The 23230-nt window shown below is 38.9% G+C and overlaps 1 protein-coding gene across 2 annotated transcripts in view; it reads right to left on the reverse strand.

Moving 5' to 3' along the window:
* The window catches only part of GALNT12 (polypeptide N-acetylgalactosaminyltransferase 12), a 47893-nt gene that overhangs the window by 9095 nt on the left and 15568 nt on the right, over positions 1 to 23230 (reverse strand). Inside the window, exons 4-8 of one of the 2 annotated variants that reach the window (XM_059856146.1) lie at positions 19916 to 20101; positions 17572 to 17689; positions 11422 to 11598; positions 8712 to 8843; positions 1808 to 1921 (exon numbers count right to left, since the gene is read on the reverse strand). In XM_059856146.1, coding sequence (XP_059712129.1) covers positions 1808 to 1921; positions 8712 to 8843; positions 11422 to 11598; positions 17572 to 17689; positions 19916 to 20101 — 727 coding nt within the window. The remainder of the gene's footprint in view (positions 1 to 1807; positions 1922 to 8711; positions 8844 to 11421; positions 11599 to 17571; positions 17690 to 19915; positions 20102 to 23230) is intronic. The other variant, XM_059856155.1, reaches the window with a different exon arrangement.

A 23230-nucleotide genomic window follows, 5' to 3' on the forward strand; every position in this document is an offset into this window, starting at 1 on the left:
AGATATCTTGCAGTAAATTCAGGTAATCTCTTAGTGCGAGCTAAACAAAGGATAACTGTAAAAACATGACAATTCGTCTCTGGATTGTACTTCTCTTTTGCTTTCACCTTTTATCTTCTTTCTTTATTCTTTCTTGGGGAAGGGGATAAAATTAAAGCTAACTCGTTTCGCTCAGAGAAATGCAAAAAAATTGCAACCCCTCTCCTCTCTGTAATCAGCAATACAAGGAAAAATAAATCTATATATATCTTTGGCTTGTTAGCTTGTAATCCTGTACATTAAATGCTTCTTAATCTACAAAAGCTACCAATGTTACTTATAAGAAACTGATTTCACTGGGTTATCTTATTACTAACTTCTCTATAGATCTATAGAGGTGTTCTTAACTTCTGCAAGAATCTCAGCTGAGGGAGTAAACAGGGTGAGGTGGGGCTTGGCATAATTGGCATGCATCTGTCAGTATTGAGATCCTTTGGCTTTTATGCCTTCCCCTGCCTCTTGGCCTTAAGGACAGAAATATTACGAAAATTAGGACATAAACCAGACATGAATAATAATAAATAATACTAAATAATAGTTACAATACTTTAGGCAATAAACTTGCTACCAGCAACAAATCTATTTCCTTTTAAGATATGAGGTATATTGCTTTTTCTTTCTCCTTTCTCATGTAAAGTGCAATTCATATCAGAAGCTTTCTCCCCAATAGATTTGCTTTACACTCCTCGAGCTTTTATGTTTGTTTTTTTTAAAGCAGAGTTCAGAATGCTAGCAGATACACTGCTTAACTGTCACATCTCTGGTTTCTTTCCAAACTTTGTTTTCCCTTTTTTCCTTTTTCCAAACAATCCTAACTGAATGTTTGGATTAATTTCATTAAAAAAGGACCTAAACAGCCAAGCCACCCAAGCTGTCACAGGGTTATGTACAAGAGGCCTCACAAGACCTTTGGTACTCAGCACTGATGAGACCATATCTCAAGTACTGTGTTTATTCTAATCTGGGTTAGAAGCCAAAAATCAAGATGGACAGGCAAGTACGTGCCCCACATCAAACATCAAACTTCAATTCTGGAAGGTGGTCACTCAAAACTATGCAAAACCAGCCATTCTAGCTTGGCACACAGTGCCCCACAACACCTTTACCATGGCATTATGCAGAGAGGCTTACAGGTATCAAAACTAACAACTGCTGCACACAGTTTCAGTCAACACGGACAAAGAAAACAGCATTTTCAGCTTCAGAAGTTAAAAACAAGACAGCAAGAATGACAGTGTTAAAGAGAGCCCCTGCTCTCCTGGACTATGGAGCCCAAGCAAGGAGGACATTTCTGTAGGACAGGAGAATATGTGGTCTAAAACCTCTTGGGTAGCTTGACAGGCACCACAAGGAAGAGACATGATGACAGACCCAGGTGGAACTAGGTGAGGTTTCCAATGTTATTAAGGGCTTTAGAGGCATGGACAGACAGAACCTCAGAGGGGTTTTGGAGATAAGTGAACACTGGCCTATGAGCACTGTAGCTGCACCGATGTGCTATTAACCCCTGCTCATGAGCTCTGTGGAAATGCATAATAAAGGTATGTATGAGTTCCCTGGGCTGGGTAGACACATCCTCAGAATGAAGAAAAAGCTGACCTGAAGATACATCAAAATAAAAAGCATTTAGTGCAAGAATCAAAACTTGAACTGAGATCACCTTACTATGGCAACACATTCTCTCAGCCCTACTGCAATGACTTTACCATGCTTCCTTACATTACAACCATAAGTGTTAGTCAAAATAAAAATAAAACATTATTCTTACCTGATTTTGTCCCATGCCATGGCACGGGTAGAGTATAACCCTCTGTCCAGTTACTTGATGTTCATTTGTAGGGTTATAATCAAAGCAGAAGTTTTCCATTCCTCTATTCTTCAGCTAATCAAAACAAAGGAACATTTTAAAATATTTGTCTAAAGTAAGGAACATATTCTGTAGTCACTCTACACCCATCCTGCTGGGCTCTGAGATCCATTTCAAAGCTAGTGCAAAGCAAGTGGAACAGATCAAAGAGATGCAATGGCAACACCTCTCAGACTAATATGAAATAAAACTGGACCATCTTGACTTTGAGCACTGAAGCAGCCAGACACGATGGCTTCCCCTAGGAATGACACCGTGTTCCAATGTATTTGCAAAGGAAGATGGTAGAAACTATGAAAAAGTGTGTTGAAACCCAACAAGGCAGCAAATCATGCAGAACAAAAGAGTCTGCCTTGCCTTTTTCCCCCAGGATCTACTTGTTCATTTTTCTTATGAAAAGATGACTACATACTTTTCTCAGTTTGTCAAATGGGAAATGTTAGGAGGATTTGTTCTCAAAAGGACTCCAGTACCCTCTTGAGGCAGAAGAAGCAGACAAATTTTAGGATCAGAAATCTTGAAAGTGGGCAAAATATATCTTTGGAAAGAGATATTAGGTGTGATATTAAATGCTCTTTATTCATGTTGCTGATCTCTGACAGAAGAGGTGCGTGACTTCTAGATAAAATTTTAAAATATTAAGTTAGTTAATTTTAAAAACAACAGGCTAGTTAACAAGGATTTGCATTTAAGTATTCAGGGGCAAAAGTATCTGAAAATAAGTTAATCACATAACCACTGATTCCTGGTATCAGCCACATAACCAAATTTGAAAATACACAGAGCAGAATAGGTTCTGTAAGCAAGAAGCTGAATGCCCCTGTTACTGAGTGTAATTATATCACAGACTAAAAGAATAGGCAGAGTAAATCTCAGAAGAGTTAGTTCAGCAAGGTGTAATTTCACTGATCTTCCCTAGTCATGATAATCGTATCCTGAGTTCTTAATGTGGAAAATGAGCAGACACATAGGGACTGCAGGCGGCTAGAACTAAACAAACCAGACAAACCCTGCGGGGCCTAAACCCACCACAGAGCAAACCACACAAGCTGGAAAATTAAATACTTGTGTTCTATATATGCTTGCTTTGCCAACTTCTACTTTTAGTGCTACCCAACATCATCTTTCCACTGCCTTGTGCTCCCTCCCACATTAGACCACTGCAACCCTCCTTGAACAGTCAAAAGAAAACATTTTGTTTACTTTCCTAATGGCAGCCAAGAATTACACTTAGAAAAACAGGAAAGAGAAGTGTCTTACATAGACTATTTTTAACACTGCCATGGAACTACATAAAACAAACAATAACCTTCTCATGTTTCTATATTCTACATCGGGAAATATCAACCTAAAAGTCATAACCACTTAAAATGGTAATTTTATCTGTACAATTGTTGTTGTCAGCAGCTGTCTTCAGGACCAGAGGGTCTCCCATTAGTAGGTTTAATAACATATGACTCTGTCTGTCTACTGGCTCCAAGGGCAGCAAAGCCCTCATCCATGGTGCCCTTCCAGGCAACCCAATGACTTCACTAGTGCTCTTTGCCATCAGCCCCTGGCACATGCCCAAGTGTGAGCCCCCTTTTGGGAAATTTGAAATAATCTGTTTGAAAATGCCCTCCACCACCAGAACTACAGTAACTCTCATATGCATGTTACTCCATTCCCAAATACACACAGCAAAAAGATGTGTAAAAGCTTACTAAACTTAAGCTTCATTTCAGATGGTTTGAAAATGAGGCTGTGCTCCAGGATGTTACCATGTATGTTCTCTCCTTTTTTGCTTTCATGCATAAATGCCTGTGATACATGCCAACATCTTCCTACACGTACATGGTCCATGTGGTTCACCTGGTTCTTTTATTTTGTCAGACATTGGTAGATATGCCCACACTTCATCAGGAAGCCCAATAGGCATTCAAGACCTAATTAGTAGGAATAGTATATTCTAAGCTTTTAAATTACCTGATCTGAAATGACATAAAAAAATTTGAAAATCTGACTGCAGCACCATTTATTAAAAAAAAAACAAAGGTACACACCTGCCATCTGTTCCAAGGCAGAAAAATAGTATGAGAGAATTTGTGAAATATTTTTCTTGTTAAATGAGAATATACAGTTTAAGTATCTTTTATGTGCAAGAGCCCTATCAAAACAGTGATCATCCACTCATTTCTGAAGCTATGTTTATTCCCACATCCACCATAAACAAGTCATGCAACAAGAACAAAATTTTCTCTGTGACTTACCTTAGTTCTTTTGCAGAATGCTGCATTAGAGAAACAGAAGCAAGAAAAAATGTTGATCACCTTGCCATTCAAACTCATTGTTCAGATCTAAAACAGTGTACCTGTGCAGGACTGTTGGCTGTGGTTTTTTACAGCATTTGCCTCCTACTGAAACATTGCTATTGAAACAAAAGGTGTCACTCTACATGCCATTTAGTTACCACTGTTTGGAGGCTGAGATAGGTAATAAACACCAGCTACCAAGACATTCAACATAGACCTTAACCCTTACTGATAGGAGATATTTAAATCTATTATTTCTTAATATCTGGACACTTGCATATAACTACACAATACAGATGGCATTCTGTGAATAGGTCTTGGTTTGATAAAGTCCATTGTAAACAAACTATCAACAACAGATTTTTGACATTAAAACTTCATTACATTTGTTGATAAGTATGGCCATTGGAGCCCTGCCAACCTTTTTCTACATCCACAAAATAGATCAGAATCCTCTTTATTCTGCCAGTGGCAGTGGTGCTAATCTATCTGTGATATGGACAGAAGATACTGTGGGATGCAGTAAAATACAGATTTGCAGCAAGCCAGACAGCTTCACTAGTACTGATCAAACATCAGCTTTTACCTCAAAGGTAATCCAAGCAGTCACAGGGAATGATTCTACTGAGTAAATGCTATTTTCATATCACCTGTTAACTTCTTAAGGGCAGTGCTGAAAAGGCATACAAGACTGATAACTAAAATCCTCTGAAGGAAGGTGACACACTGCTGTTGGATTCATCGGCTCAAGCCCAAATCTCCCTGGGAAGCTCAAAAACCTATAAGCATGTGGCTCAAGCAATGGTGTGTTCACTACCAAACACTTGAATTTTTTCCAAAATTTTTTTTTAAAAAGCCTCTGCCTAGCTTTCAGAGGCTTTTCAGAGCCAACCAAGTGGTGCATATTTTTCTGCAATGGGCATGAGGTCTCCAGGTCTAGTCAGTCCTAATCTTGGCTACCAAGTCAACCTCAAGTGGCAGCTCTACAGATTGGGTCATAATGCAGTTTTAGAGGTGTACCTTAGAGAAGAGACCCTGATACCTCTGAGAGCTTGAAGCACCAGTCATGCAATATCTTTGATTATGTAATTTAAACTGCATAGCTCTCTTCTTCTGCAAGCCCATCCATATATATCATGTGTTCTTTAGATAATTTAAATAATTTTAAATTCTCTTTCATGTTACAGCAAAACACAATTCTTCATGATTTTAAAGGCATAGTTTAAAATCTTCCTTCCATTTTTTTTAAAGATTATACCTAGTCAAAATTAAAAGAAAATTATGACTGAGCACTTGAAAATGAAGATGAGGTGGTCGTGGAGGAAAATGGGGAAGGAGCTGTCAAAAGAAAAATTTAAGTTTTTGATTTCCCAACTGACTCAGTCAGTGACAGATGCCTTTACAGATAGAAGGCAGAAAGAAAGACCAGATATAAAGCCACAACACAAGACATCTATCAGCTTAGTTGCTTTACATTCAGCTGAAAGAAATATCAGCTAGAAACTGAGAAGAACAAAGAAAAACTTATCATGTCAGAATATAGTATGGTCTCACCACCAAGTGATCAAACTTACAAAAAATTAGAGTAAAATCCTGATTTTTGTGTCACCACTGTTTTTTAAAAGCAATCTTGATGCCAAACTTAAAGCCAAATTCACTGACTGACCATAATCTTTATCCTCAGACATGCACCTCAATGCCAGCCATACTTAATACACACCTGAGAAGAGGGAAGAGCCCTGACTGCTCCCTTGCTTTGCAGCCATGCCTTTCCACAGTCACCCAAAACATGAAGAGATCACAGAGCTGCCCAGCTCCTCTGTCTTCATGCAGCTGCACAATGCAGAGATGTCACCCCACTAATGCTGAACACACCAGCTGGCTCAAAGCTCTTCCTGCAGATGCCCACACCATCCCTTCCCAGGGTACTTAGGATATGTAAGCTGACTGAGTCTCTGCTGTCTAGGTGGGCAATCTGTGCAGAGCTGGGGCTCAAGTCTTGTTACAATTTCATACCTACCTACTTGTAGGTACTCTGCCATAAGTGCATGATCAAGGATGGCCAAATCAGAGGCTGTGCCAGAAAAAAAGACATCAGTGTGCTACACCAGAGCCTAAAAGATATCATCAGCCTTTCCAGAAGTGCTGACATCTTATTTTAACCCACTGAGTGTCTACGAGTTTCTCTTCCTCCTGCCCCTCTAAAGAAATTATTCAAGGCAGAAGGTTCATGTCCCACAAAATTCCAAAGCTGCATGAAGCCCAAGGAGAAGCAAGAAAATATTTATCTCTTTTATAGGTCTCAGGCAGTTTGCAGGAATGCAATCATATCTCAGGCAAAAAAGGTTCATAATTCAGTATGTTTAAGTAAAGTTTGAGGCAGCTAACTTTTTAGATAACCAAGGGTAGTATAGATATTTTTATCTATGTATCAAGAAAAAAAATGTAGCATAAGAAGCTGCTTGTCAGTGCACAGCACTGAATGCTGCTCAATAATTCTTGACTCCATTTGAATAACACATGGCTGACTTAGAGGTAACCTTAGAAATATTTTTAACTTCAGTTCAAAAGTAAAAAGATTTTTAGGGAAGGTGTAAAAATCCCCATATTCCCTTGTATTCTCCTTGAACAATTAAATAACCTCTCATTAAGTTGAGTTGTTATCAAAGCTGACACTTTTAAATACAGGATTTTTGTGAAGCAGAAAAGCCCTACACAGCTAAGGCGGGAGTAAAGAGCACCATCAGTGATTCATTGAAGCTAGCAGATGGGACTCAATATCCACAAATCAGCTGAATCAGTAGGTGTCGTTTCTGCGCTCTCAATTTCTCAGAGTACAACCATATTTCCATCACATTTTAAATTCTTCCTCCCCCCCAAAAATGCTGTATTCTCATTATGCTCACAACTAGATGACAGCATTTATGAATTGTTTTTAGAGAAATATATAGAGCACACCTAAATTACACTCTAGATACTTCAAGCAGCTCTGAACAAGAGTTATTATTTCTAGGTACCGTCAACTCCTTGCCTGAAGATGACAATTAAATCATAAAAGAAACTGCACAAATCCCTTCTCTTCACTATCACTGGCACCAGTCTAACCCTTTCTTTTGGAGGGAGAAGGATGGAGGAGGAGGGAAGGATAAAATTCCTGATGTGCTCCTGGTAGGTAAGTCTTATAATACCTTACTGCTTCAAGTGTCTCAGAACTTGCCAGTGGCAATCCAGTACAAAAGAGCAAAAACAGAGCCAATGGTGTACCAGGGTTTGTTCAAGGTACTTGATAATGGTGGGTAACACCTTTCACGCCAGTGATCACAGAGATACCACCTCTCCTGCAAGCTCCAAGACAAATGGAGGAGGGTGGCAATTCTCCCAGAGGCTCCTAAGGGCTTTTCTGACAACCGCTGCCCTCCCCAGGGGAACTCCCACAGCTCCCCAGGGGAAACCACAGCATTTCCACATTAGCATCTTTTTCATTCAGCAAGCTACAGAGCTATTAGGGCAGACTGTGGGGAGACTTGGTTCCTGAATGTTATGTATGTCCACAGAGATCAGAATTTTTTTCCCTTTCCTGAAGGAGATTCAGCAGAGGCTGAGTAACTTGGGAAAGGGCAGATGGCAGGAAGACAAGGGCTGGATGTGATGATGCAGTGTGGGAATGCAGCTTAGCTGGATCTGCAGAGTGATTGAGTTACCAGCAAAAGTACTTTAAAGTCAATGTGGCATTTGGTAATTTGGAAGGTATTTGATACATCTTTGGCTGGTGGAAAGGTGCAGTTTTTGTTCCTAACATGCAGCTGGTATCTGGTCATTTTTCAGAGGAAACAACTACTTGCTGCATCATCTCTGCCTTCATCCCTTCCAGATGAGATTACAGTAATGTAATATACACAGAGCTATAGTTTATATTTCTTTGTAAGCTGCAAAAAGCATAAAGAGCTGTCAACTCTTAAAAGAGAAGAGGATTCTGATTGAACCCATTGCCTGTGCCCTTGTTGGTCTAAAGTGACCTCCAGATTAAAAATTAACATGTTGGTTTAGTATACAGAATCCCCTATGATCTGGAAGCACTTAGCCCCATCTCTCTTTCCCATCACCAGAGCATCATAGTTTTCATCAGATAAAATGTATGAACGTGTTTCAAAGCAGACTCCTTTTCTTTTCAATTCAACAAGTAAAATAAAACACTTTACTGTTATCTCTTTTTGTTATGCAATGTTTCAAGAAATAAAAATCTCATCCTTTCCTGCCTTTAACAGTCCCAAGATGTTACTTAGAAGAGTAATTTACAGCAACATTACCTGTTCTCCTACTCTGTCACAGAACTCCTTCAAAAACAGCATTCCCTTAAATAAAGATTCTGATAAACACCACATTTTAAAGCCTACCAGTTTTAACTGAATTCTACCAAAATCCCAAACTGACTTAGGCACAAAGCCACCTTCACACTGACTTAATAGGAGAGCTCAGAGAACTGCAAGCAGGCTCCCTTCTCAGCAGCCACGTACCATTCCAAAGAAGCCTGGTCTATCCTCGGGTACGTGAAGTTCTGGATACACATTCTCCAAAAACCATTTGAAGTCCTTACATTTCAGCTTCTCTCGTAGAAGTCTCCTTTCTGTCACATCTCCATATGGTTCCTGAAAGAAAAAAAAAAAAAAAAAAGAAAAAAAAAGAAAGGAAGAAGAAAAAAAAAATTTAAAAAAAAATCCAGAACAGATGCTCTCTTTTAAGTTATCTGTATACATTATTAGGAACCGTATGCTACAGTGATGAGTAGGACTTCTAGCCAGGAAAAATCACCATGTTTGGGTGCTGGATTTGATTTCATTATCCTTACATTTGTTAAATGCTGACAAAAAAGAATTGGAACTGTGCAAGTAGAACTTTAAAATATTCTAGAAGACAGTTTGTCTAAGAAAATTCCCTGAATCTGCAAGTGAGGAAGCCCTGGAATACAGATTGCTGGAGACTGAGAAGGCGTATTGGAAAATGAGACATCCTTTAGAAAGATAATTGAAAATCTCCAAAGCAGTGAATGAATTTTTAGGACTTTCAATTATATCACTATCCATTTGCAAATTACCTGTACAGTTTTACACTTAAGCGGTGAAATTTGTAAAATCTGCTAATGCATCCTTTGAACTTCATCATTTTGGGGGGTGGGGAGTATGAAATCTTAAACCTCCAGAGAAAAGCTTTCATTGCAGACTTTTTCCTATCTATGGATTGGAGCAGAGTCCACGTCTTTTTATGTCTGTCTTCAAAAACCTATCTTCATATTGACTAGGGATTTCAGATAGTCAGGCATGAGAGAGCGTTTGCAGCCCCCAGATTTTTACAGGTCACTTGACACAGCCTTTCATCAAACCACAAATGTATTTGCATTTCTCAGAGCTGTGAAAACACAAAGCAGATGTAAAACAGAGATGCCTGTTTGAATAAACAAACAGCGTGACATATTAGCTCTGAGGTCTGAACATTAATCTTGAAGTGAAACTTCACGGAACCAATTTTTGCAGCCATAACATCAATCATTCTCCTGTATGCTACGGAACTGAATATTTGGATTTGATGAAGTAAAAAGGTCTGAACTCAACTGCTGCAACAAGTGGTGCACAGAGCATTATGGAAACCAAAGTTCGTTGGCAGCAGCTTTGATTTGTGGAAAAATAACCCGCATAAGTTTCAGCTTATATCCGCTGTGTTACAATAAGCCAATACATGAAACTTTCAGTACTAACACACAAATATCCTTTAAAGTTAAAGCTCTGTCATTACAGACATAAGATGCCCAGCACTTTACAAGAAAAATTGTCAATTGTTTATTGCTCTTTTTGTGTATGACATGCTGAAATCAACCTGGCGTTGCCTAAGGGCAAATCCCATATTTCTCTCCAAGTCAGACTCCCATAATAAAACCTAAATGGCTTTTATGACATTAAAGTAAACCAATTATTACAAATGTGTGGACTGTAATGATCTAATTACCCAATTTAATCCAAACAAACACAAGATGAAAGCTAACCAAATTCAACATCTCCAGCATCCTCCAGCATATTTTTTAAAAGCCTGATGTTTTCAAGGGCAGTTTTCCCTTGCTGCATCTATAGGGGTTGGCCACTCAAATGAGTAGGGGGCTCCCTGTGCCCACACTGGTCCCTCAGGTCTGATCCAGTGCAGACAGAGGCTGATGCCCAGCAGCCCATCCCAGGCACAAAACCAAAAAGGCAGTGTTTAGAAGACTTTTCATGCAAAGAGATCATGCTGGGGAGATCAGGCATCTCCAGAAACAAGCAACAGCAGGCAATGATTTCTCTGGGGCCTGAATTTCAGACCTTGTGACAGAGGTTCATTTCATTCATTTCTAGACACTGAGAGAATATTTCAATGTTACTGTTTTCCAGCCTTCAGGCCCCTAACGATAAATACGTTCAAGTTATGAATTTGCACACTGCTGCACTGTTCTGACATATTCAGTTTTCACAGTAATAATCTCCTGAAAAATTCTGCAACCACTGATCTCGTATTTTCATTTCAAGGAAAATAAAATCATCAACTTAAAAGAACCTCCAAAATTCACAGAACTGATACTTGAAACATTTTCTTAGGAACATTTTCATCTGAGTTGCCATGACTGATTTTAATTAATTTAATCAATATTGATTTTGGTTTCCATTTGTTAGTGTTTTTTTGTTTTGTTTTGTTTTTTTTAACTGAATATGGTGCAACAGTAAATCAAACAGAAAAATCTATTTTGATTTACATCAGTCCAAAGTTTTACAATTATCACAAGACAGGTAATTTTGCTAAATATTATTACTGTACTGTTGACCTGAAGGTCTACTGTCCACTGAAACTTGGTGATTTGCATTCATTAATTGTGTAATTCGTATAGAGAGTCCTGGATCAGCCATTTCACAAAAGTGCACATTTTAAGCTAAACAACTCCTCCTTGCTTTGATGACCCCACTTCATATTATTCTTTTATTTATTCACTTATTATTGACATAGATTGGGCCACCTTGTACTCTTACAGAATTTAAAATTTTTTTCCAAAGAATTAAAAATTATACACTTATTCCATGTCTTGAAAAATGTTTCAGAAGGAATAAGAAATAAACATAGAAAGCACTTCATGTTAAATATTAGCTTAGTCAATAGTTAGTAGGTTGAAAACAAATTCTGAAATTGCAGGAACAATGGGGTTGAACTCACCAGGCGAGCGTGTGGGTTTCGGTGGTAATAAAGTTGTTTATATTCATCCATCCACACTTCAGCTGCACGCACACTGTTTGCCAGAGCTTTGGCCCGTGAGTATGGAGCTTGTTTGGGGAAAACATGACCTACATGGGAGCAAGGATGGATCTCAAGACTTCCTCCACACTGCCATATCTGAGCAAAGAATTGACAGCGTGTATCATTAATTTTGTCTTCTGCAAGCTCAAGGATATAGTAACAATAAGCCTGTGTAAGAATAACACCGTCTCAAGACTACCACACCATACTACAAGTAACACATACAATAATTTTGTGTCTCATTTGATGACTAAACTGGATAAAATTACATCCTTGTTGCTCTTAGTAATTTGCTCTGAGTTCACAAGGAGATAATCACTCTCTGGTTTTATCTGGAGTGCGATAGTCCTTTCTTAATTTTATTTTCTCACTATAAGATGTGGTCTACCATATAAATTGAGCAGGCATTGTTTAAAAAAAATAAATAAAAAAGAAGTATGTTTCTTTTCCAAATTAACCATGTAAATAGCTATCTCGGAAAGAAATCAGTAACTAATTCTTACCAGAAATCTACAGATCTATATACCATCTATATATTCTACTGCAAAGCTGACTTGACAACACAGGTAAGTTTCCCATTTGTACATTCACCCATCTAGGAGGGAGGCATAGGTGCCTGGTGATAAAATCACACTAACCTTTTCCATTGGGAAGCTGGGAAAGGTACCCCAGACCCAACACATGAAAAGAAAAAGCAAAGTACTTCTCTAACTTATGATGATCCAACCAACAACAATGAAACAACCTCCCCAATCTAAACCAATATTCCTGCTTGATGCCAAGGAAGTACTTGCACCCAAATGTGGAATTGGCAGATCCCTGCAAGCCATCACTCTGCCCTTGTGCTCAGGCTCCTGCTTCTCTGGCTCCCCAGGTTGGGAAATGTACAGCCCATGAGATAAAGTCCAGGAACAACCATCAAGTGGATCTATTAGCCTCAGCACTCTGTACACATTTTTGTAATTACATTCTTCTCCTCTGAAAACCAGGGACTTTTGGCAGTTCATCTCCACAGCCACTTTCCCATCACCCATTCTGATCTCAAGTTTGATCACTTGAAAGGAAAGCACAGCCATGCATTTCCTGTTCAATATTGTGTGTGACCACACCATGGCAGATGCCCTGTTTCTGAAGGGTGCCTGAAACAAGGTTTCTGAAATTTTGCCAGATGGGAGGAAGGCCGGAGATGTTGCTGTACTTGAACTAACTTGAGGCTGTTACCAATGGCTCTGATAGACTTTTCATAAAAGATTTAGAATTCTCCTCATGTATTCAACCATGCATAAGTGGCAGCTCATCATTCCTTTGTAAATGGAAGACAAAGGAAATTAGCTGGGATAGGCTTAAGGGGTAGAGGTTTGCTGCCTGACAACCTTCTTGTATAAGACATACATTTTTAATTACATGCTATTCAAATGAATGCAGCAGGAGTGAAAGATATGAGGTAGCAAATAAAAGCTCTGCTGCTAACAGTGCCAAAGATCAGTGGTGGGACTTTTCCCACTTCTCTCTCTGGGAGTTTTAGGGATGTAAAAAGATAAAAGCTTTCAGCTCACACAAGATAGGACTTGGTTTTAGAGTGCTAACTTTTAGGGGATTTTTTTAAAGTTACTTAGAATTTCTCTAAAATTTCTAAATTTGGAAATCAATGAGTATCATCTCCATTGATTTGGTTTTGGATAACAGCATTGGACTTTCTGCATGGCACAATACTGTATTTAATTACTGAAGTGTAAGCACTCTAATACATATGCTTACTTTTGAAACAGAGAGTTTCTTTAAAGATAGAGGTAATTCATTAATGAGCTATAGGGAGTACTGGATAATTATTACTGCCTGGATTTAAAATTTTAATTTCTTCTTTTTCCATGTGAGGTTTCTCTCCTCTTTTTTGCTGCTTTTGAGGGAAGGAGTATATTTGTCATTTGAACAAAGATGATCAAAGTAATTATACAAGAAATCTAGGATTATGTACTAATCTTTTAAACAATTTGCATATTTTCTCAGGTAAGTTACTTTACTGCCATTTTAAAAGCTGCTATGAAACCAACTATTCACTTTCACTTTGCAACCTCCTTTTTTGAGATTTATTTCAAAACAACATTTTTCATAATTATTATTTCTATGTTCAAGATTATTTTTTAAAGCTGCAATTTATCATTCAAGACTTGTCAGCAAATATTAAGAGCCATAAGTTTTTTAGTTTAAACTTTTCCAATGTTATATTCTACATAAGAATTATTAATTCACCTTTATTTATCTACTTTTAAATAAGATATTAGGAACAGATGATAAAGATTACTGAAATAAAAATGTAGTTAAGAAGGAAGCACTTGCTTCAGCTCTTCCATGATAAAGTCTGATTTCAAAGGAATGAAACAAACTGACCATATCTCTGTTCAATTGATGACAAAAAGAGAATTCCATAACAGCTGAATTTTTAATAATTAAAGCTATCTAAAAAAATAACTGTAGGTTGCTAAGCAATGCTCATTAAATTCTAAGTATTTCATAAAAACAGTACAAAAATTATCTTGTCATCCTATTACAAAAGAAAATTGAATATACTTCAGCTAAACAATTCCTCAAAAGGTTTATTCACTTTCATTTTAATGGGAAAATTATGACCTCTATATAAAATTAGGTAGAAATGAACAGCCATAAAATAAAGCGAGGGATTTAATAGAGAAACTAAAGTTGATTACTAAATGCTAAGGAAGTGGCTCTGCAGAAGATTCTCCATAAAACTAGTTCAACCTTCTTCAACAGAAAAGCACATAAGGTTTCACGCATATTTTGCAAGCTCACGTACATGTAGATCTGTTTCTTTATTAGGTTTGGGTAACTCACAGCTCTCATTATAAAAGCACACATTTTTCCCCCACTTCAATACGAAAACAAGGTGACATTCCTTTTTTTCACTTTCACTTTCATCTTGATGCATGCAGACTCTCGGCATATTTTCTTTTGTTTTCAGAGACAGATGGTAGCATTATGAAAACCTACAGAAAATGCTCAAAATCTCACCTTGGGATGGCTGTCCCTGCCAGGGTCTCTGGACAATTGACCTTGTGCTGGGTCGATAAATATTAAAGAATAAAGGCTCTACCAGCTCATTCTAACATTTTAAGACTATCTGGAAGAAATAAAAAAAAATAGAAAGGATGCTACATCCTAAAAAAGGGCAAAATGTGGTAAACCTTACGTTTCTGCTGCTCGCTCTCTGCTGCAATTTTTTCTTGACAACTCGTGGCTAAGTCCCCACTGTGGTGTTCATGCAGAGTCTGCTGGGAGCTGGGTGGGTGGAGAGGCACCCCAGACACACTCACCCTTGCTGCTCTCAACACAAGACAGAGTTCCAGATCCAGACAAAAAGAAACAATACAAAAATACTGGAAATAGAAGACCCCAGGTGTTCTGAGGTGTATCACTCAGGCTCATGGGCAGTAACATTTTTGAGAAGAAAGGCCTTTTTGCACGTGGTAGGCTGAAGGACAGACCACAGACATATTAAGCCTTGGTCCAGAAACAAACTTCCATTGCAGCGCCACTTGCAAGACCAAGAGCAGAGAGGGGACAGAAGCTGCAACCAGGTTCCCTTTGCTCTGAGTACAAGAGGGAGAAGATTGAAGAGCATGTTTTGAATCTCTCAGAAAGAGGAGTTTCAACGCCCATTATGCCCATGAAGTGAAATTTTATCCAGCCAAATAGCATTAAGCAATCCAAAATCAAGGTACATTGACTCGATTGTGCATTCAGCACGTAGCCTCCATCTCTCTTAGTCATCGTGCTTTTAGTGAAAGCTTTGTCCTTGTTGCACCTCTCAAAACCACAGAGAATTTCTTCAGCTCAGAATAATCGAAGTGCAAGAAAGAGGAGGCTTGAGGACAAGTCTTTTCATGTCATTGGGAGAGAGTGGTGTTTTCAGAGACGAGAGCAACAATAAATTAATTTACAGGGGTTTTGAGTAGTTCTGCTCCTAATTTTCAGGTCTGACAGGTTTAGAAAACACAAGGACAACAACACTAACAATGATTTATCCCTTCCGACCTCTTGGAACACTGCAGGCAGCCAAAAGAACACAGTTAAACAACATCGTAGCACTCTGCTCTGTTCCACAAAAATCCTCTCCACACAGAGCACAAGTACAAGGGCTCCAAATCAAACAGAGCAAAGCATGTTGCGTACAAATACCCAGATGCTACTGGCAATCTGCACTAGGAAAATTGGCATGGCCAGGCATATTTGTTGGCCATTGCACAGCCTATCCTGTTAAATCATTTGTCTCCCAGGAGTTGCTTGAACCACCTGCACCTACATGCTGGCTTAGACCCTTGCAGAGTGTTTGTGCACTCTGTCCCGGGGACGCTGCTGCCCCCTTTGCACTTCTCCTGTGTGCTAGGGCATCTCTGAGGCTTCCTCTATCCCATGAGGAGACCTCTGTCCTGCATGCTGAAGGAGAAGAGGCACTGCTCATACATGCTGCTGCACCCCACAGAATCCTGGCTCAGGGGAACCAGTGATGCACAAAATGAGACTGGCTGCCAGGGCTTCATAGAGGTCAGTGGCAATGGAAGGGTGGGTCTAAAGCAGCAGCTGGTACTGGGGCACTCTGAGTCAAAAGGAAGGGTCATGCTGCATGCAAGCCTTGGTCTCCCTAGAAGCAAGACACAAAGAGCAGAAAGCCAAGCGCTGCCGCCAAGTGTGCCACATTAGAGGTTTTCTTCAAGGAGTTGAAGTTCTGGGTACACCGGGACCGGAGACTCCTGCTTCAGAGGTCACAGGGCTGATGGAGGTGGGTCACCTGCTTCTCCCTTAGGTGGAGGCCTGCTGAACTCAACCAAGACTACTGAGTAAGCTGTGTTTGGATTTATGTGCCAGAAACTGTTCCCTAGGTGAAAAAGGAGGTGGTCATGAACTCAGATCGAAGAGCCTTTCCAGCTGAGAAGTCTCCCTCCAGAGAGAAACCATATCAATTCTAGGCCTGTGCTTGTTATTCCTAATAATTTTTGTTCCTTATTTTTAAACCCTCTTTTCTACTGCTTTGCAGGCAGCAGGAAATCGTAACAGCAGCCAGGAAGACTCCATGCTTCTCTGGTTAACACACAGACATCCAGAGAGACAGTCTGCTGATGTCTCCTTTCTTAAGAAAGTGGTTTTCTAACATTAAAATGCTATTTAACCTTGAAATCTGTTGTCACCTGGTAAAAAATTCAAAAATCCTCCTGTACCAGGAGTCAATGACTCAGAGAAATGCAAGCATGACCATCAGAAATAACAGATGATGGGCAGAACAGACAAGGGTTATCCAGGATAATAAGCTCTGAACTCCATGAAAGCCAAAAGAGGCCCTACAGCATCCCTCCTACGTCACCCACTGGATGGCTTCAATGAGCTAAGTGTGATTTGGGGTTAAGCATAGGCAGCCAGTGCTCAGTGGGAATCAGCACTGGTAACAGCCGAGCAGAGGAGAACATTGCTTTGCTGATCAGTCTGGACTGTCCTGTGTCTCCTCTCTTTTCCTGCTGTAAATCCTTTCCATTACAGCTATCTGACTCACACCTGAGCACTTGGTCATGCCTCCTGTGGGCACAACTCTAAAGTTACTGAAGATCTTCCACTTTTTATAACCTTTGTACAAACTTTTTCTGAGGTGAAACAGAAAAAAGCCTTAAAATTAGTACAGGGGCTGCTTTCTCCTGCCCCACTGGGAACTGCTCGCTCCATCAACCAGAGCAAGAACTCTGAGTCACATCAAAGCACTACAAATCTTCTTCCCAATGACCCCCTTCAAGCTGCAGGATGTAAACTTCACCCACTAGTATCACAGCCCTTTTTACGTTTTATACTAGAGCTCAAAACAAAGACATGTATTTAAAAAATGCTTTAAAATGGCTATTTGGAAGAAAAGAACAGTGATCCTAAAGTGCAAGAACAAGATACTTCCAAAATACTCCCTTCTTAACACTTGCTTACACTATAGCAACCTCATTAAGTAAAAGGGAATGAAGAAAGAAACAGGAACTTGTTGTATTCTGAGGAAAAGAAACTTTCAATTAAGCCACCTACCCTAAATGAGAATTCAAGGTTTTCTCCTCCCCAGACTTCCATTCCTGTGTCATAAGAACCAAGATAATCAAAATACTTCTTGCTCACAGAAAATAATCCACCTGCCATGGTTGGAGACCTATGAAAGAAAATAGTAACTCTGAACTGAATAAAAAGAAAAAATATTAAGCCAATGCAACAGATGGAAAAAATACAATATATTTCTATTTTCTCAGTCTTTTCTGGATACAAAGTAACAATCAGAAATTTATCAATTATTATGAGGCCATTTGAATTTAATTTTGTATTAAAAAACTGTTTCTGAAACAACATCAGAATGTAAAAATATTGTGTTAAAATACATTTTTCCAGCTGCAGTGTCTGTGAGTAAATGAAGAGCCTCTTCACATAACAGAACATTACTTCTTTGTGGCAGAACTGTATTAGTCGGTTCTGAAATTCCAAGTGCTGTATCCCTATCTATTTTACTTAAGCAATAATTAAATAAATACTTGTGCTTTAGTAATTAAAACATTCTTGATCCCACTAATATCAATTGAAAAAACTCTCAGATTTTAATTATTAAGTAAATATAGCCCCTAAAGAGATTTGTTTTCTTTCTAAGAAAATCTTCCCATCTGTGTGCTCTTAAATTTTTTACTAAGTTTGGGGAAAAAAACAATCAGGAGTCATAGCTGGGTCCTCATTGAAGATCACAAGGCCCAGAGTGCCAGCACACTTAAGGGATGTACTTCCATTATGGTAGAGTGTGCATATATACGTAAATTTGTATTTGTTCAATGTTGTTCCCTATTGCTTACAGTCTTAGGATGACTTTCTTTAAAGTGCCAAGTATATAATGGTGATTAGTACTACGTTCAGTTGACATTATGTGAGTTTCACTAAATGGCTATTAAGGTAAATATCAACAAAAGCGAGATGCATGATCAATTACTCTTAATCTGTCAAAATTAATTTTACCACCTATCTTTTTGAAGCAAAACTGTCTCACACTGTCATATGTTGTTTCAAAGAATGGAATGAGATGAGGCAAGACAGAAGGAAAAATAACAAACTCCATAACCAGCAAAGTCCTTCTGTCTCCCTCCAGATATCTCCAAACCAAGCTGTTGGTGACATCACTCCCAGCTCTGCTGCTTTTCCAGACACTTGCTGAGCTCACAATCCTCAGGCTACCATGAAACTTCATCCCTCATCATTTTCCTTTTGGCATGTCAAAGGCAATTCTTCTTATCATGAAGAAAAAGAAGCATAATATTTGGACTAAATGTTTTAAAAAACATTTACTCTATTTTGATTTTTTTTTAAAGGAGGACATGGACTAATACATACTGAACAAGGCCCAGTTACTACCTCAGTTTTCCCATTTTAAAAAAAAAGGACATTCAGTTGAGGATAAGTACATTAATATTTATGAAATACTGGGTATTAAGATCATGATAAGCAACTTACAAAAGGCTGAGAAAAATTAATAATTCCGTATTTTTTGTGGTCTATACAATAACAGATAAAAGTACTAACAAAATGATGGTATTAAAAATGCCAAACAGGTTAATTTACTTCAATAAACTGCTGAAATACAGAAACTTCCATAGCAGGTGGGGCTAGGTTGAACATGGCAGATCCTCAGCTATCAGGATCTTGTCTACCATTCCCATTTTCCAGATGCCTTGTTTGTTCTGTTCTCTTACATCTCCTAAAAATATGACAAGGAGTGACAAATAATACCAATTGATGGCATCTTGTTTAAAAATAAATCAAAATTAAAACCCATAGTGAAGACATCAGTCTGAGCTCTGCGAGTTGGCCCTTCACAGCAACCAAGGTGGATAGAGCTGTATTGTTTCATCCCAGTAAAGAGCTGGCAAAATTGTTCACCTTTGAAAATAGCACAGTGAACTACACAGCACAGAAAAAAATCTTCAAAACTGCTTTTAGTTTCTTACTGGTTGGTGATTTTTTTTCCCTTTTCATCATTGCCCTTGATACATTTGTTTTTACAACACAGAGCTCTTTGCTTTGCACAGAGGACATCCTCCAGTATTAGTTAATCAGTTACACTCTTTCCATGTGCTGTTAAGCATCTGTAAGAGTTTGTCTAGAGGCGTCAAGAGACTACTTTGCAATAAGTTTTCCACATGGAAGTGAAGCAGGATTTTCATCTTTTACAGCACTATTTTTTCCAGGAACATGGTAAACAGGAGCTATTTTGGAAAAAATAGGGAACGAAACAAAATACATACTTTTTAGTAGTAAGTTCATTTCCCAAATATCTTTCAGCACCTGGCATTTTCAGGTGAAATCAAAAACACATTCACAGTTTCTAGGATGCATAAAAATTAACCTGATGACATCAGTCTTGGACTTCCTCCGTTTTTGTTCTCTTTCAGGGGTACTGTGCCAAGTGAAGACCAGGCGCCAATCAAATCCACCGATCTGTGGCTCACCAGCATTTCCCAAGTACTCAAATGTGTTCCAGTCAATAACATCAATAACAGGGCAGACAACAGCTGTTTCTTCTTCAGCAATCCTGGTAAGGTTTTAAAACAAAAGGGTGACTTCCACGAGAAACATTTCTAAAATTAAATAAAAAAAACCAAAACTTGGAACTGAAAAGAACTTAGAATGCTTACAATACCAAACATGGTGTTTTGCTCCTTTACAATTCATGCTGCAATAACAAGGAAATGATGATACAAAAAATACAAGAATAACCCCCATTTTCCTACATCAGGAGGATGCATCAGGATGGACTCTGCTGGCAAGCATCAACCTTCCTGGATGGTGGAAGCAAGATATGCCAGATGGCCTGAGATAACACATTCAGCATCTGGCTTGGCTGCCATAGCCAGCACCACTTTATCAAGACAAAAAAAAAAAAGTTAATTTTCTTTTGTACAGGTAGCTGTTTAAGAGAGCAGTTTGATTGCATACTTTTACAGTGATGAATAATAAACCAGCCAGACTCTTGGCCCTTGAAGTCATGGCTGTTCTGTAACTGTGATCATCTGCAAAAGTTGTAGTGAGTACTGTAACAGTAACTCAAAAAGAAGCCCTGAGTTTAGAAAAAAACAAACCTGCAACATGGGAATTAGACCTCCAACAATGAAACATAACTGAAAGAGGCTTCCAGAAACCCTGGCAACATAGGAGATGAAAAAGATAAATAAGATAGCACTGCAGAATGACATTCCTAATACCAAGGGTGATCTAAAGATAGTCAAGATCTTTATCATACCAAGAATACATCAGAGCTGATGACATTTCTCGCAGGTCTGCTTCTACAAGGAGATAAACCCCTTCCTCCCATTTCTCAACATCATGCAGGGCTTTCAGGATTCCTTTCCAAAAGGATTCATCCTTACAGAAGGCAGTGGGATTATTAGCCTTCTCCTAGCCTTCTAGATGGGCCCCCCTCAGTACTAGGAGCAACATCAAGCACACAAGCTCAAGCCAAGGTCTTTCTCCTAAATCACTGCTTAGCATCTTCCCTGTTCTAGTTAGACATCCCCTGATAGTTCAGTGAAATGAAGTAACTTGTTTCACTTAGAGATGCAGATATACACTTTAGCCCTGCATCTTGTATTTACATATTTCAGAGGTGAAGGAAAACTGAACACATTATATTGTCAAACAAGTAAGAGATGCAGTGCATCTGTCATTCAAAGGGAGCTCATCCCTCGTGGGATTGTAAGGCTAAAAATCTCTAGACTGACCAATGGCTCATACTGTGAAATTAGAGTAGCTTGTGATGGTTAAATGCAGCAGAGAACAGCAGCAATTCCAAAGTAGTTTTGTCTGAGCTGAGAAAGACTGCCCAAAGTGTGAAATGGCCTCTTGTTGCCGGAGGGAATATGTGAAACAGCTTCTTCTTTATGATCTCCCGTTGAGACCTTGTTTGGTAGAGCACACAAAAGAGCTTATACAAATATTGTTATCTCCTGTCTCACTTGCGTAAAGCTGTGTAAATCCTCATTGTACAAAGCAATGAAAATGATATCCACACTTAGAAGAAAAGGAAAAAAAACCAATAAAAAGTAAAAATATTTTCCTCCTCCTGTAACAAGTAGGAAAATAAGTAAAAGTAGGTATCTGGCATCTGATTTCAATTATGAAAGGAATGAAGTAAGTGAAAAGCCATCACCTTTTCTGTAAGTTAAAAATTAACTAGATGGTACAATGCACAGGCAGCTTACAAACACAACTATGTTTTCACTGCAAAATGCTAACACTGTGGTATTGCTGCCACACATTTGAGTCAGATATGGAACAGAAAAACCCATTAGAGATGTAAGTCTGCTTCTGCAGCAAGAACGGCAGGAATTCCAAGAGAAGGCTAGCTTTTTACAGGTGGTGTCTATTGCGTTTAAAGAAATCCCAATCCTTCCTCAAGATTGCCATCTAGTGGTGCGCTAAGGAAGTGAGGCAATCACAGACTTTTCCCCCATCATACACTTTTTTAGTTAAACCTATGCTCATGATTTGAGGGTTTTCCCTTTTCCTTTCTTCACGCTATCATAGCTACCCCACAGTTATCTGGAATACCCTCGCTGTGAAATTTAGAAACAAGGTAAGTATGACAATTTTAAGACAACGAAAAACTGAAATTGTATTCTAGATACAATTTCAAAGGGACATGGGGAATTTGGGAACACAAGTCCCCAAATCAGGAATCAGGAAGACTCGCACACACCAAGACACTCTGTGCTTTTGGAAGTCTCTCTCCGGTTTGTGTTTGGGCTGTTTTTTCTGGTCCTTTTCTTTACTCTGCAGTACCTGGTGGGAATCTTAACAGGATCCAAATCAAAACACTGGCCTTGAGGAAAGATTTTTTTTTCCTTTTAATTATGTTTTAAAGAGAGCTGGTTTTCTACATAAAATATTTAGGAGGTGTGATTCAGGTCCTGTATCTATCAGTGTCCACTAATGGCATCCAAGGGGGAAAAGCCATGAACTGTTAGAAAAAGGGGCAAAACCAACAAAGCCTTGTAATGTGAGTCAGGAGCAGCAGGTGCTACACATGGGTGAGGCTTCAAGAATATAATAAATATTCTCAGCTGAAACAGAAGGCTAATGTTCTGGTTTCTGGGGGTTTTTTGTTAGAGTTTTTGGAAGGTTTCTTGGTTTTTTTTGTTGTTTGCTTGCTTGCTTTTAATTAACTAAAGTGTTCTGAACAGCCTGACGGATCTGCAGAATTAACAAGAGACCACACAGGCATAAAGTACAGTGTCCCAGGACAGATGGTTTCCAAGTAAGAGTCAGTGTTGACATAACATTTACTCCTCGCTATCCTACACCATGATGCTTTATGCCAGAACCAGTCTGGAAAGGTGGATTTGCTCTGAACTAAGAAGATGGAGTTTATTGACTCGAACTATGCAAACACTGCCCTGCAGGGCACACATCTTTCCAGACCTTCTGCTCACTCAGGCTGACAGAAATAGCCTCCTTTACCAATGTAGTTCCAAAGCTGGAGGTGAGGACTTGTCTTCTTGAAAACCAAAACTTTCCATTGCCCGAAGAGGCAGCTTGGTCCTCAGGGGGAAAAAAAATAAAACAAACAAACAAACAAAAACAAGCAGAAAAACCCCCACCATGCCATGATCTTTCAAACTTCCATTTGCATTTGCTCCCCCACAGCTAGGAGACAAACACCAAA

The sequence above is a fragment of the Haemorhous mexicanus genome, chromosome 1 (genome assembly GCF_027477595.1).
Source record: "Haemorhous mexicanus isolate bHaeMex1 chromosome 1, bHaeMex1.pri, whole genome shotgun sequence".
NCBI classification, from domain to species: domain Eukaryota; kingdom Metazoa; phylum Chordata; class Aves; order Passeriformes; family Fringillidae; genus Haemorhous; species Haemorhous mexicanus.